Raw genomic sequence first — 14,016 nt, 5'->3', positions numbered from 1 at the left:
CATTGTCATGAATCTTTAAAAAAAAGTCTGGTTTATGTGATACTTGCAGTAAAACTGCAAATCTTTAAGACTTTCAACAAAAGATATATGGTCAGAAAAGCAGACGACATTTTAGCACATGAACTTTTGTTTGAATTTCAGATCCCTTTTGCCTGATTGGTGCTGAATTCACTCATTTGCCTTAATTTTTATGCCCAAGCAGTAGATTTCACATTCTACATGTTTGTTTCTTTGTTTATAATTTTCATAACCTATTTGTTTCAATTAATGACTTCTCTGTGAAATTTGGATGTTTATCATTAGTTACATTGCAAAAATAACACACACAAAAATTCGATGTAGAAGTATTTTGAGCTGGCCATTTGTTACTGTATTGTATGCCATAAACTAAACTTATATTGCTGAATATTCTCACATTTTTGTTTGCAATCATCCTTTAAATTACACATTGCATCAAATCTATTAGATGTAATACCACCATTGATTTTACACTATTAGTCTTTGTTAAATTTGCACTTTCAAAAAATTGTGCAGAATTTACTTTTTTTCAAATAAAAAAAATCTTGACATGAGCAAAGTTTTATCCTGTCTAGTGCTATAAACAAAATTTCACTTAACATTTCATTGCATATAAGAAAATAACCATCACTGGCAGTTCACCAATCAAATGTTCACCTCTGTTTAACCTGTGTAGAAGCTAAAGAAACCATGTAACCTCAAGTTTTCCAAAATATTCTATAGAAACACCAAATGAAAAGATAATGGTGCTTTGAAACACCCAAGATATATGTTTATTATCTAGAAACTTTTTACTGCAATGAAATGTGGGAATAATTTAATTTTTTATGATTTGGTGGTATTACACCTGTATACTTAAAATTGATAACATCGGCCAATTTTATATTTTATATATGGCATTGAATAAAGGTAGTTGAGTACTCTTTAGTCTGGATTATTAATCTGCTTTCTAGCCAGTCAATATCAATTCAGAAAAACTATGGTCAATTTAATGAATCTAAATTCAGGAAAGACTGGTATGAAGATAGGCGAACATCCGGGTACATACAGGGGTCGAAATTAGCGCTAGTCCGAAAGTCCAGGACTAGTAAAATTTGCGTCATACCAGTAGATTTTGTCGATAAAAATCACTGATTGCATCGCAATATCCGTTTGTTTACAAAACAATTTACCTGTGAAATCAATTACATGGTACTGGAGGGTATTACAATTGAACAAGTTAATTAATATCTCTGGTGAGGGCCCTTCGCAACAATATAAAATGTGGAAATTTTTGGAAGGAGTTAAACCGGCGGACAAAAAAATTAAGATAACTGAAAATCAAAAGAAAGATCGAAATAAAGTATACGAAAGTGACAAAAGGAAAAGCAAATACCAAAAATCATGGGAAAAAGATCGTGAATGGTTGCATTATATAGTAGATCGGAATTTACTGAACTGTACAATATGTGAAAAATCTGCAGTGACAGACCAAGATAGGAAATGTATTTTCGTAACTGGATCGTCAAATTTCAGATTGGATTGAAATGTGGAATATTTCTGGACAGCGCTCCAGATGACCTAGGCAGGCACCCTATGGTCTTCGTGAGGATTGCGATGCAGTGGAAGACAATGTTGATATTTTTTCTGTCCTTGAAAATCATTGAGATTACCAAAGCCTTTATCAAAAATCAGAAAAAAAACTATTCCTTTGTTAATGTCTAACTTATGTAAACGAAAGCATCAAAATAAAATTAAACATCTGTCATTTATATTAGTGTTTGTCAAATAATGTCATTTTTGCCTGACCAGTAGATTTGGAGCCGGACCAGTAGAGTTTTCAGTCCACTGGTCCGGCTGGCCAGTACACAAAAAAGCTTAAATTCGACCCCTGGGTACATAGATGTAAAAATCATTGTCAGAGATACTTTGTTTTGTTTGAGAGTTATAAATGTATGATTTATTTTACAGATGTGGAGATTTACTCAGTCAAGAGTGGTTACAAGAAAAGATATAGCATCTGTAGTCAAGGTAAAATATAAATTTCAAAATTAGGCCAATTAAAATTAATTGCTAGATTTTCATCCCTGCCCGCCCCTCTGAAATCGTCCCGCCCCGATTTTTTTTTATTTAACAAAAATACGATTTCTGGATTTTGTTCATGTCCGTTACCGGAACCATCCATAATTTCGTTTCATTCAAAACTTCTTTTTTCAAATTTCGTTTTTGTATTTCTTCGAGTAATCTAACGAAAATGATTAAGTAAGTCGGCATATTCTGCTGCTCTAAGATGACAAAATCATCTAACGAGAAAAGAGATTCATAACGAGAAGGGTATGAAATATTCGAGTCACGAGTAAAACGCCTTGTCCTTGAACACAAATTGCGTTAGTCACAAGTGTCTGAGTGAATCGAAAACCGTGGTGTTTTCTAATAATTAATACAATGACTTTGTGTCAGGAAATTTGGACTGTGAATGATATTCAAAGCGCAAGATTCGTAGAACAAATAGGTACAAAAAACATGAGAGTGAGTTAAAGAAATTGACACAAGCACGAACTTGTTTGATTTTTGACCGTAGATTGAGAGAAAAAAAGTCGACAAACATGCATTTTAATTATAACAAGTCCTTATGGCTGTTGTTTTTGTTGACAAACAGCAAACACCCTCTGGAACTGTCCCAATACCCTCAATTTAGTCATTAAACAACAACTACTTTTTGGTTAAGTTCATGTTTTACATCATAATTACTTTCAACACTGAGTTTACATTTTATTCTGTACTCATAAATTTAAATACTTGTCATGCTTGTGTTGCATCCAATTGTACCAATAGATTTTATTGATATTATGGTGACTACAAACCATTATGTAGAAAGCAAAATAAATTTGATGTAGGTATAGTCCAACTGAAGAGATGTATACTATAAATAGGTTTCTAAAGCGGCAATTACATGTATAACAGTGGTTGCCAATCAGGGATTTTTATTTAAGAGTTTAAAAAATAGTGTAGGAATACTTATACAGCATGTATATACATTATACAGGCTCGTTTTCCACTAGCATATACCCCACGGTATGAAGAACTTGTGACGAGGGTTTCATATGGAATCAAATTTTTTTTTTAAAAATCCTCCCACCCGCCCCATTTTTTTTCAAAAATTTGGATGAAAATCTACTAATTAATTTTAGTTGGCCTTATTGATAATGAATATAAAAATAAGACATATCTTAGCACTTAAGTTTTTAAAGAAGAAAATTGTCAAAGAAAAAATGTTTAGGGATAATTTTTAAGCTAACATTTAGGTCTGAAATTTTTATCCACATCAATGTTATTAAATGAATACTGTAAATTAAAAAATTATTAATGTATTCATTCATTATTGGGAAACCTTGTCATCTGACAAATTGTTGAAACTAATTAATGCTGTAAATTTTTATTATTCCTGACCTGATGCATGATTTGGCAATAGTAAAAAAAAAACGTAATAATTTCTGAATATTAACTAATCTCTGAATTTGAAAAAAAAGGTATACATATTAATCATACTGTTATGAATGAAACAAAACAAAAACTGATAATTTGTGCATTCAATTATTAATGTTTGGTTATTAGTAGGAGGGAGGGGGGGTAGTTTCTTTGGCCATTCTTAATTATATCTTCCCAAATTGTTAGTAGTAATTTTAGTAACTTATATATTACCATTTTGTAATAAGTTGCCAGCAGAAGATGTAAAGGACATACTTGAACAGATGTCTCGTATCAGAGCCAATTGTGGATGGGAATTCTTGTTCCAGTATGATCATGATTTTGTTTCAAGGTTAGACCTTTTTTTATTACAACAAAACTAATAATGCTTTCCTTCTGGAGAGGGGAGCTTTTCAGACAAGTTGACATGTTGGTTTTTTTTTGCAAGAATCTGTCCCCTTTATTCAATTTAATTATTTAGATTTCAGTATTTGAAATAGCATGCAATTTTTCATTCACATGGACAATTGAAAGCTTGTAATTATTTTTGTTGAATTGTGGTCATAGCCTTAGAAGGTCTTAGGACAAACATTCACATTACAATATCAAACTTAATCATTTTGAAGAAAAAATATGCATATTCTCAGTATTTAAATTAAAGATTTATAGAAGGTATAAAAAGAGAATATCATATGACTTTTTCAATATCATATTCGTATCAACCGAAGACACCAATATAATCCCAAGAGCTATACTCTAGGGATTATATTGATTGAGGGTTGATACGTTATGTGATATTTAGGAAGCCATATTATATACACTTTATTAAATATATCTCAGGACTCAGGTAGATGTTTTTTTTTTAAAGTGACCCCCACATTAAACAGATTAGCGGTTTGATAACTGTGACTGATATCGATATCATCACGGATGGCTGATACAGCAAGCTTATTGTTGACCATATTACACATATAATTTATCTGTATATAGACTATTTTTACTATTTAGTATATAATATATAAGATAATTATACCCCCGCTTTAAAAAAGGGGGGTATACTGTTTTATTATACCCCCGCTTTAAAAAAGGGGGGGTATACTGTTTTACCCCTGTCCGTCAGTCCGTCCGTCCCATGAAACTTTCGTCACATTTTTCTCAGGAACTACACATCCACGCTTTCTGTAATTTGGTATCAACATTTATATATGTCAGCCATACTGGCTGATGCGTTTTCAGATTCATCACTTGACAACTTCCTGTTTACCGAACACTTGTATGATTTTACACATGATAGCCAAGTTGAAAATTTTCGTCACATTTTTCTCAGGAACTACAATACAAGGATTTCTGAAACTTGGTTTCAGGATTTATATAAGTCAGCTATACGGTGTGATGCGTTTTCAGATTCATCACTCGACAACTTCCTGTTCACCAAACACTTGTATGATTTTACACATGATAGCCAAGTTGAAAATTTTGTCACATTTTTCTCAGGAACTACAATACAAGGATTTCTGAAATTTGGTTTCAGGATTTATATAAGTCAGCTATACCGTGTGATGCGTTTTCAGATTCATCACTCGACATCTTCCTGTTTACCAAACACTTGCATATTTTTACACTATTAATATTATCCACTTGCGGCGGGGGTATCATCAGTGAGCAGTAGCTAGCAGTTTCACTTGTTGTTATTGCCTCAGTTTTAACATCAGTATAACATCTTTCAAACATAAACTGTATTGTTCTCTCTTAGATATTTCTCAACTTTGATGGAGGAGGTCTACTGGGTTGTGTCTGTCCATTTCTTTTCCATCAGTCCTTTGAAAATTTGTCTAACTTTTCCCAGAATCAGACCAATACCTCATCTTTCATCTTGTTTCCTTTACATCACAAATTCAATAAAACTGTACTTAAAATTAAGGCAATATTGAAACATGTTCTGCTCACATAAACAGTTTTATATTTATAGTTAAATTAGTTTTATATACAACTCTTTGCAACATTTTGAATAGAATTCCTAATAATGGTGTTTTTGGTTATTTTTCAGGAATCCTGAAATTGTACACAGACAAAAAGCCTTCTGGGATTCAAAGTATCAGATTTTATGCAAACAGTTGAAAATTCCAAAGGAACATGAAAAGAAATTTAAAGATAAAGGTAACAGTTGTGTAATGAAAAAATAATGCTGCAAACTGAACTCTTCTTGTAAACAAGAAGTAAAACAAGTTCTAAACAAAAGATTTTAATTTAGTTAAAAGACTGTTGATTTGAAAAAATAATGTTTTTTAATGCAAAATATATTTCAATCTGCAATTGTAGATTTAGGAATGCCTGGTTTGGATAAGCCGACAAGAAGAAGGAGAAATTCCTCTAAGGGATCACCAAGGAGGAAAAGAACATTGAGTGGACGTTCTGTGTCCGACCACAGTGACATTGAACCAGATATCAAAATGGATTCTGAAACTAGTGCAGATGATGATATTCCTACTCATCATGAACCAATGGAAGTAGCTGAAGTAAATCATGTGACTAATGGATCAAATATTCCGTCATCAACTAATTGTGATAAAACAATTTCTAAGCCAGTGTCTAATAAATTTGATGAAAAGAGGACTGAGTTATTGAATTTTGTGTGTGAAAAACTACAAAGCAGATTTATTCTAGGTATTAATGAATTAAGACGTTTGTTAAATATACGATTGACACAGTGTTCATCTGGATATATATTAAACTGTGAAATTAGTGATCAAATGTTAGAGGAAGCTTTAGATGAATCAGGTAGTCTAAAATTAGAAAATATGGTAAGTAATAAAACTTAATTTTTCATTCTTCAAAGGTTCATATGTGTGGGTTTAGATTTTGGTAAAAATAGATGAATAGCTCAGTTGTAAAAACTAAATGTATCATTTACACTAAAAATAAGTAAATACAGATAGTCAACAATACTGGCATGACTGGTATCTCTATCTTTTTAAACAGAAATAACATAACCCTGATAAATCATGTAAATGAAGCCTTAGTAAGATTTTTTTTTAATTTGGTGTTTGTTAATACAGACAATCATGATAATATCAAAGCTGTTAATGCAATAATGTGAAAGCAAAATCACATGGTACCTTCCATGTAATTCTCCAGGTTGGGGGTATAAAATAAATTTGAAGATTTTCAGAGAATCCATGAGTTTTATCAAAATGGATGATTGACAGAAAATTTCCAGCAGAGTGATAAAGCAATAAATGATCATTTGTATTTTCACATTTTTGTAAAATTGAGATGTTTTTGGTGTAGAATCCTCAATAATGATCATGATATACACTGCATAGAGACTGTTTCCTAAACCTTTACCTACATTTGTACCTTAGATTATATGCCTCTACTGTAAAAGTATAATTTTTTTCATTGATTGTTTTAAAAGTATTCCAAAATGTCAATTTTATTGTTTTGAATTTTATTTGTGTATTCTTTCTTTAGATATAATGTATGTATTCTATTTTCCTGATTTTAGTGGCCACCTGGGACACCAGAAGAATCACTATATGCCTTAACTTTCACAGGTGATAAACTTGACCCAGTAAGTAGGATTATTTTGGCAAAACAGTTACAGAAAAAACATTTAACTAAAAAACTACAAAAAACATATAAGAAAGATATATATGCAGGATGCAGAGGTGTGATTAGAAATTAATGATAGACCTTTCACTATTTTGTGGCATTTCAGTATCAATGATATGTATGTGTATGGTTGAAATAAGATAATTAGTAAATCCTGCAATAAACCTGTTTATCATACAAATTGTGATTGTGTGATTATTGTTTACTGTATGAATATCAATAGACAATAATAGTGCATTGACTTGACATATCAACGATATAAGGATGAGGCTAAGAAACGGGGAAATGTTAGGCTCTGCTGAGCTTTTTCCCTGTTTCGTGCTGAATCCTAATATCGTTGATATGTCAAGTCAATGCACTATTTATTGTCTTTTTACTGCAATCTAAAAAAAAACATTTTCAATTGTTGTTTAATGTATTAATGTTTGTATTTGATTTAAATATTGTGAAACTTCCCCTTTTTATAAAAAGGCCTCATATCATGCTGGCGGAGAAATATACATCACAATGAAATGTACATTACCTGTTGAAACCCACAATCGATGGTGAACGAATTTGTTTGAGAATGAACTAAATATGAACAATAAGCATAAAACATAATGATTTATAGTTTGCAAACCAATAATATTTACAAGTGAAATAAGTTTTTTTTCTCTAAAAATTGCAAAAGAAATAAGCTTGAGTCATTGTATATGTTAGCGGCAATAAGTGAAATTAGGCATTAAGCTTAAATCCTATGCAATAAGCTAACGCCTAGGCAGTAAGTCTTTTGCCTAAATGATGTTAGGCATTTGTCTAAAATCCTAGGATTTAAGCTTAAATCCTGAAAAATGTGTGCAGGCATTAAGCTTAATGCCTAAAATATAAATGAGAGTAAATAAAAGACATTTATTTATTTAAATAAAAAATACATTTGTTACATAATAACATTTTGAGAACTGGGACCTGTTTTTTTTTAAACTGTCCAAAGATCGGTCCTATAAGATATTCTAAGGAAATTAGGATAAAGTTAATATCGACTTACAACATGTCTCAGAATGCACATCGAAGCTTTATCTTAGCTAGGATGTCACAACCGCTGTCCTTAGCATTGGCATAAAAGAAAATAACAAATGAAAAAAAGAAATACTGTATTGAATTTAACCAACAACTTAAATTTAATAAAACAATTAATTGATAGAAAATAATTATTAGTTTTAGATTAAAGTGTAATAAATTATTTTGATATTATAATTGTACATTTATACTTTAATAAAAATATTGAGCAAATCTGGGAAAAATCATTAAAGGCATGAATTTACATTTCAAAACTTGAGGACTTTTGTGAGATTGTAAGAAAAATTTACTTATGCAAGTAAATTTTTTGAGAAAATTAAGGGGAGATTATTCAAACATTATTTATTTACTTATATATGTATATTTTTTTTTACTTCTTCAAGTAAATAAAAATAACTTGTATAAGTAGTACCCCTGACTGGAGGGAGGTGATTTGAAGTGTCAGGGTTTAATACTTAAAAGTTCAAAGGCAAATCTCGTGCATCTTTCATATAAATACTGAATACTCTAACTATTTTATCACTGCAATTAACATTTGTTTAAATAGGAGCGAACTGGAACACTACAGACCCAGTTTCATCCAAAATATAAATAAAGAAGATATGATATGAATGCGGATGACACAACTGTCCGCAACAGACCCAAAATAAAATTACTAATAAAATATGTTATTTATATTTAAACGCATCATTTTTGTTAATTTATTAAAAATTTTAATAATTTAAGAAAATTTACTTAATATCAAATGAAATAATTTAAAGATATATATGAAAACTTGATAGAAATTTGTATTAAAATCACTTTGTTATAATAAAAAAGAAAATTTACTTAATATTAAATGGAAAAAAAAAAGATTGGTGTGAGCAAAAAAACAATATCTTAATTTTTCTACTTTTGACCAATTTAAACCAGCTCTTAGCATTTTTTAATTGGATACAATCACTTTCACAAAAACATGAAAAAAGTATGATTTAATTCAGTGAGCTTTTCTCATCACTTGGCGTCGGTCGTCCGGCAGTAACTTTTACAAAAATCTTCTCCTCTGAAACTACTGGGCCAAATTAAACCAAACTTGGCCACAATCATCATTGATGTATCTAGTTTAAAATTTGTGTTTTTTTACCCGGCCAACCAACCAAGATGGCCACATGGCTAAAAATAGAACATAGGGATAAAATGCAGTTTTTGGCTTATAACTCAAAAACCAAAGCATTTAGAGCAAATCTGACAAGAGGTAAAATTGTTTATCAGGTCAAGATCTATCTGCCCTGAAATTTTCAGATGAATCAGACAACCCATTGTTGGGTTGCTGCCCCTAAATTGGTAATTTTAAGGAAATTTTACTGTTTTTGGTTATTATCTAGAACATTATAATTTATTATAGATGGAGATAAACTGTAAACAGCAATAATGTTCAACAAAGTAAGATTTACAAATAAGTCAACATGACCAAAATGGTCAGTTGACCCCTTTAGGAGTTATTGCCCTTTATAGTCAATTTTTAACCATTTTTCGTAAATCTTAGTTAACTTTTACAAAAATCTTCTCCTCTAAAACTTCTGGGCCAAATTTTACCAAATAAAGCCAGAATCATTATTAGGCTATCTAGTTTAAAAATTGTGTTTTGTGACCGGGCCAACCAACCAAGATAGCCGCTACGGCTAAAAATAGAACATAGGGGTAAAATGCAGTTTTTGGCCTATAACTCAAAAACCAAAGCATTTAGAGCAAATCTGACATGGGTTGATTTGTTTATCAGGTCAAGATCTATCTGCCCTGAAATTTTCAGATGAATCAGACAACCCATTGTTGGGTTGCTGCCCCTAAATTGGTAATTTTAAGGAAATTTTACTGTTTTTGGTTATTTTCTTGAATATTATTATAGATGGAGATAAACTGTAGACAGCAATAATGTACAGCAAAGTAAGATTTACAAATAAGTCAACATGACCAAAATGGTCAGTTGACCCCTTTAGGAGTTATTGCCCTTTATAGTCAATTTTTAACCATTTTTCGTAAATCTTAGTTAACTTTTACAAAAATCTTCTCCTCTGAAACTACTGGTCCAAATTTTACCAAATAAAGCCAGAATCATTATTAGGCTATTTAGTTTAAAAATTGTGTTTTGTGACCGGGCCAACCAACCAAGATGGCCGCTACGGCTAAAAATAGAACATAGGGGTAAAATGCACTTTTTGGCTAATAACTCAAAAACCAAAGCATTTAGAGCAAATCTGACATGGGTTAAATTTTTCATCTGGTCAAGATCTATCTGCTATGATATTTGTAGATGATTGGGGCAACTCGTTGTTAGGTTGCTGCCCCTAAATTGGTCATTTTAAGGAAATTTTGCTGTTTTGAGTTATTATCTTGAATATTATTATAGATAGAGATAAACTGTAAACAGCAATAATGTACAGCAATTTAAGACTCAAAAATAAGTCAAAATGACCAAAACGGTCAATTGACCCCCTAAGAAGTTATTGTCCTATATAATCAATTTTTATCAATTTTTCATAAAATTTGTAAATTTTTACTAACATTTTCCACTGAAACTACATGGACAAGTTCATTATAGATAGAGATAATTGTAAGCAGCAAGAATGTTCAGTAAAGTAAGATGTACAAACACATCACAATCACCTAAACACAATTTTGTCATGAACTGTCTGCTTCCTTTGTTTAATTCATATATACCAAGGTGAGTGACACAGGCTCTTTAGAGCCTCTAGTTTAATTGTTAAAATTACTAAACATGCTAAATAAACTTACTAAATTTAAAGCTCTGTCAAATGAATGTATATTTAAACATGTAATAATTGAAATTATAAAGAAACGACTTTTTATCAAGAATAAATCACTAAATATACATAAATTTGAGAGTTTTCTTATTGCCTAAAGTTTCGTTCGGCAATAGGATGAATAATCATCATTAGATTTCAGGAAATAAGCCTAATGCCTGAAAATTTCAGGCAATAACTTAATGCCTAGGCGTTAGCTTATTGCCTAGGATTTAAGCTTAATGCCTAATTTCACTTATTGCCGCTATACATTGGAAACAAGAACAGGTTGAATAGGTTGTATGAATAATTAATTATAATTTCAGCAATTTCTATTTAAATATTCATGAGGAAAAGTGATATCAGGTCAGTGACTGTATATGACATAGAAATATACTGTCAACGCATTTTGACTGCTCTAGAACGAGTGCAGTATCTATAATACTAAAATAACGAGGTCCAATTTGTCAGCCGTCATCACGTAAAAATGGCGAATCAAAGAATTCAACTTTATATATAACTAATATAGTACAAATGTGTAGATTAAAAATTACACCACTCCAGGCCCTCTTGTTCTACACATAATTGATATTGCCAATAATTAAGCAGTTACGGGTCGAGTCTGATACCGATACCAATAGAATATTCACCTGTTACCTTTTACCTTATCTATACGTTCTGCATCTGACAGGCGCACCAGTGTACAACACATAAGACATGACTTTTGAAAGGGAAACAGATTTGAAAAAAATAAAGACATAGTTTTGTGGTCCAGAGAATAAAACATATATAAGGGTTCTGTAATGTGCAGATAGCATAGCATTGTTTACATATGGCATCAAACTTGATGTTCCAATTCTGACTGGAGGTGGCTGAGCTCTATCTCAAATATAGACATGTTCACTTTAACAATTTCTTTTATTTCAGGTTAGAAAAGTTCTCCTGTCAATGTTTACAATATCTTACAAGACAACACGGAAAAATTTCATTAAAAAAGTTAAAGAGGAAACAGATATAGATTTATCAGAGAATGATGCAAAACTATTATTAAGTGTAAGTATGAAAGTACACAAGATCTACAAATAAGTCAACAGGACTAATACTTATGATCCAATTTATATAAGATTATTGCATTTAAACAACAACTTTTACTCATTTTTGACATTTTTGTTTGCAATTATCTTGAAAACTATAATAGATAGAGGGTAACCCAACAAAAATCATCTGCTAACATGATTTACAAGAAAATTAAGTCATAAAATTGTTGATAAACTCCTTTCTATAAGGTTTTTGTCATTTTAGAAATAACTTAACTGTTTTTAAACATTCTTTATGGGTCTGTTATGGGTAGAAACGGTTACTCAACATTAATTTTCTCTAGGTACAATGTGGTAACCTTTCAAAAGAAGGATATTTGTTTTGAAAAAAAAAGGTGATTGTGATACTTTTTTGCAAAATTGATAACTTTTGCTTTTGTGTATAAAATGAAGTTTTCTTATGACACCAAGGTTCAGACAGATACCTACCGGTACTTTTTATTTTCTGATACTTTGAACAGGATTTAAGCTGGTAAATCAAGATGATGTATCGGTATGTGTTTTTGGGCTAAAGATTGCATGAAATGAAATCAAACCCTATGGACCTGACTGGATATTTAAATATTCCAAGGTTGCACAAAATAAAGCACATTTATCATTACATTCTATATATCTTATGCATAATTCTTTCCAGGCTTTTAGATATTCAAGTTAAAAAATGAGGTTACACTTGTCAAGAAAAGTACATAACTTTTGGAAAGGTGGAGGAATCTAATATATGTTTGTCATCTTTAAAATTTTGAGTTATCTCCCTTTGTTCAGAATTTTAATAGAATCAACTAAAACCAATGCTTTATACAATGCAACATTTAATTTGACTTCCAACTGATAAATTAAATCAATAATCACCTTTCTGTGCTAACAAGCACTTTGATTATGTTTTAAAATTGTTTGCTGGAAATGGTAAACTTATAGATTATGTTATTGTTTTGAATGTTTTGATATTATCCCTGAACCCAATATGAGACCATTGTCTGTGGATTGATATGAGAGTCTCAAGGATCAGTTATGGTAACTGATGCATTTGAATAACCTGTGTTTATCATTAATAGGATAATTATGTCAAGTAACCTGTCATACATCATGTACATGTATTGATACAACATGAAAACTTGTTCATTATTTGTAATAAGCATGAATTGGTATGAAGAGACATTTGTTTCTATTTTGTTTTTGTTTTTCAGGATTATTGTGTCAATAAAGGCAAGGGTGTTACATGGTATTTAAAAGGAACACTAATACCAGACTCATGACGTCATTGGAATAGGAATAAAGTGTAATTTATGCAAACATGATAATTACTGACTGTTTAATGGAAAAGTTTTGGTCAAAAGTTTGCTGTTCATGACTTACCAATGCTTTGATTGAACTTACATTAAATCATTCTGAAAAAGACTAAAATCCATTTAATTGGCAAGCAATATTTTTTCATAAAAAATAATTAAAAAAATCATATTTATGTGTATTTTCATTAGTTTGAGATTTATTGCTGTCAATTGTATACACCACAAGTATACAAAGTTCTGTGCTACACTGATATGATTTATATGCTTGGATAATTAATAATAGAAAAACCAAGGTGTAATCAAAAGTCTTTGGAAAACTGAAGATAGACGAGACTAACTTAGATGCAGAAATTAAATTTTTCTCTTTTGGGGAAGACAATTTTCACAAACTTTACCCTTCACCAACATTTCATTGTCTATAATGATGCTTTACTAGGATGCTAAATGGGGATAATGCAAGTTGTAAACATTTAATGCCCCTTCTACTAACCATTCATTGTCTATAATGATGCTTTACAAGGCTGCTAAATGGGGATAATGCAAGTTGTAAACATTTAATGCCACTTCTACTACCCAAACCTTGTCTATAATGATGCTTTACAAGGCTGCTAAATGGGGATAATGCAAGTTGTAAACATTTATTGCCACTTCTTCTACCCAAACCTTGTCTATAATGATGCTTTACAAAGCTGCTAAATGGGGATAATGCAAGTTGTAAAC

The 14,016-nt window shown here is 30.9% G+C and overlaps 1 protein-coding gene across 1 annotated transcript in view; it reads left to right on the top strand.

Annotated features, from left to right (window-relative positions):
- Positions 1–13,469, top strand: part of LOC134724951 (DNA-directed RNA polymerase III subunit RPC5-like) — a 38,741-nt gene extending 25,272 nt beyond the window's left edge. The window contains exons 12-18 of the mRNA XM_063588364.1: positions 1,969–2,028; positions 3,714–3,817; positions 5,513–5,622; positions 5,785–6,266; positions 6,971–7,036; positions 11,841–11,966; positions 13,195–13,469. Of these exons, the coding sequence (XP_063444434.1) occupies positions 1,969–2,028; positions 3,714–3,817; positions 5,513–5,622; positions 5,785–6,266; positions 6,971–7,036; positions 11,841–11,966; positions 13,195–13,263 (1,017 nt within the window). The 3' untranslated portion in view covers positions 13,264–13,469. The remainder of the gene's footprint in view (positions 1–1,968; positions 2,029–3,713; positions 3,818–5,512; positions 5,623–5,784; positions 6,267–6,970; positions 7,037–11,840; positions 11,967–13,194) is intronic.
- The last annotated feature ends 547 nt before the right edge of the window (positions 13,470–14,016 follow it).

This window comes from Mytilus trossulus, chromosome 7, assembly GCF_036588685.1.
Source record: "Mytilus trossulus isolate FHL-02 chromosome 7, PNRI_Mtr1.1.1.hap1, whole genome shotgun sequence".
Classification (NCBI taxonomy): Eukaryota; Metazoa; Mollusca; class Bivalvia; order Mytilida; family Mytilidae; genus Mytilus; species Mytilus trossulus.
Note: the sequence above shows the minus strand (reverse complement) of the source record. Positions and strands in the feature narration are given on the sequence as shown.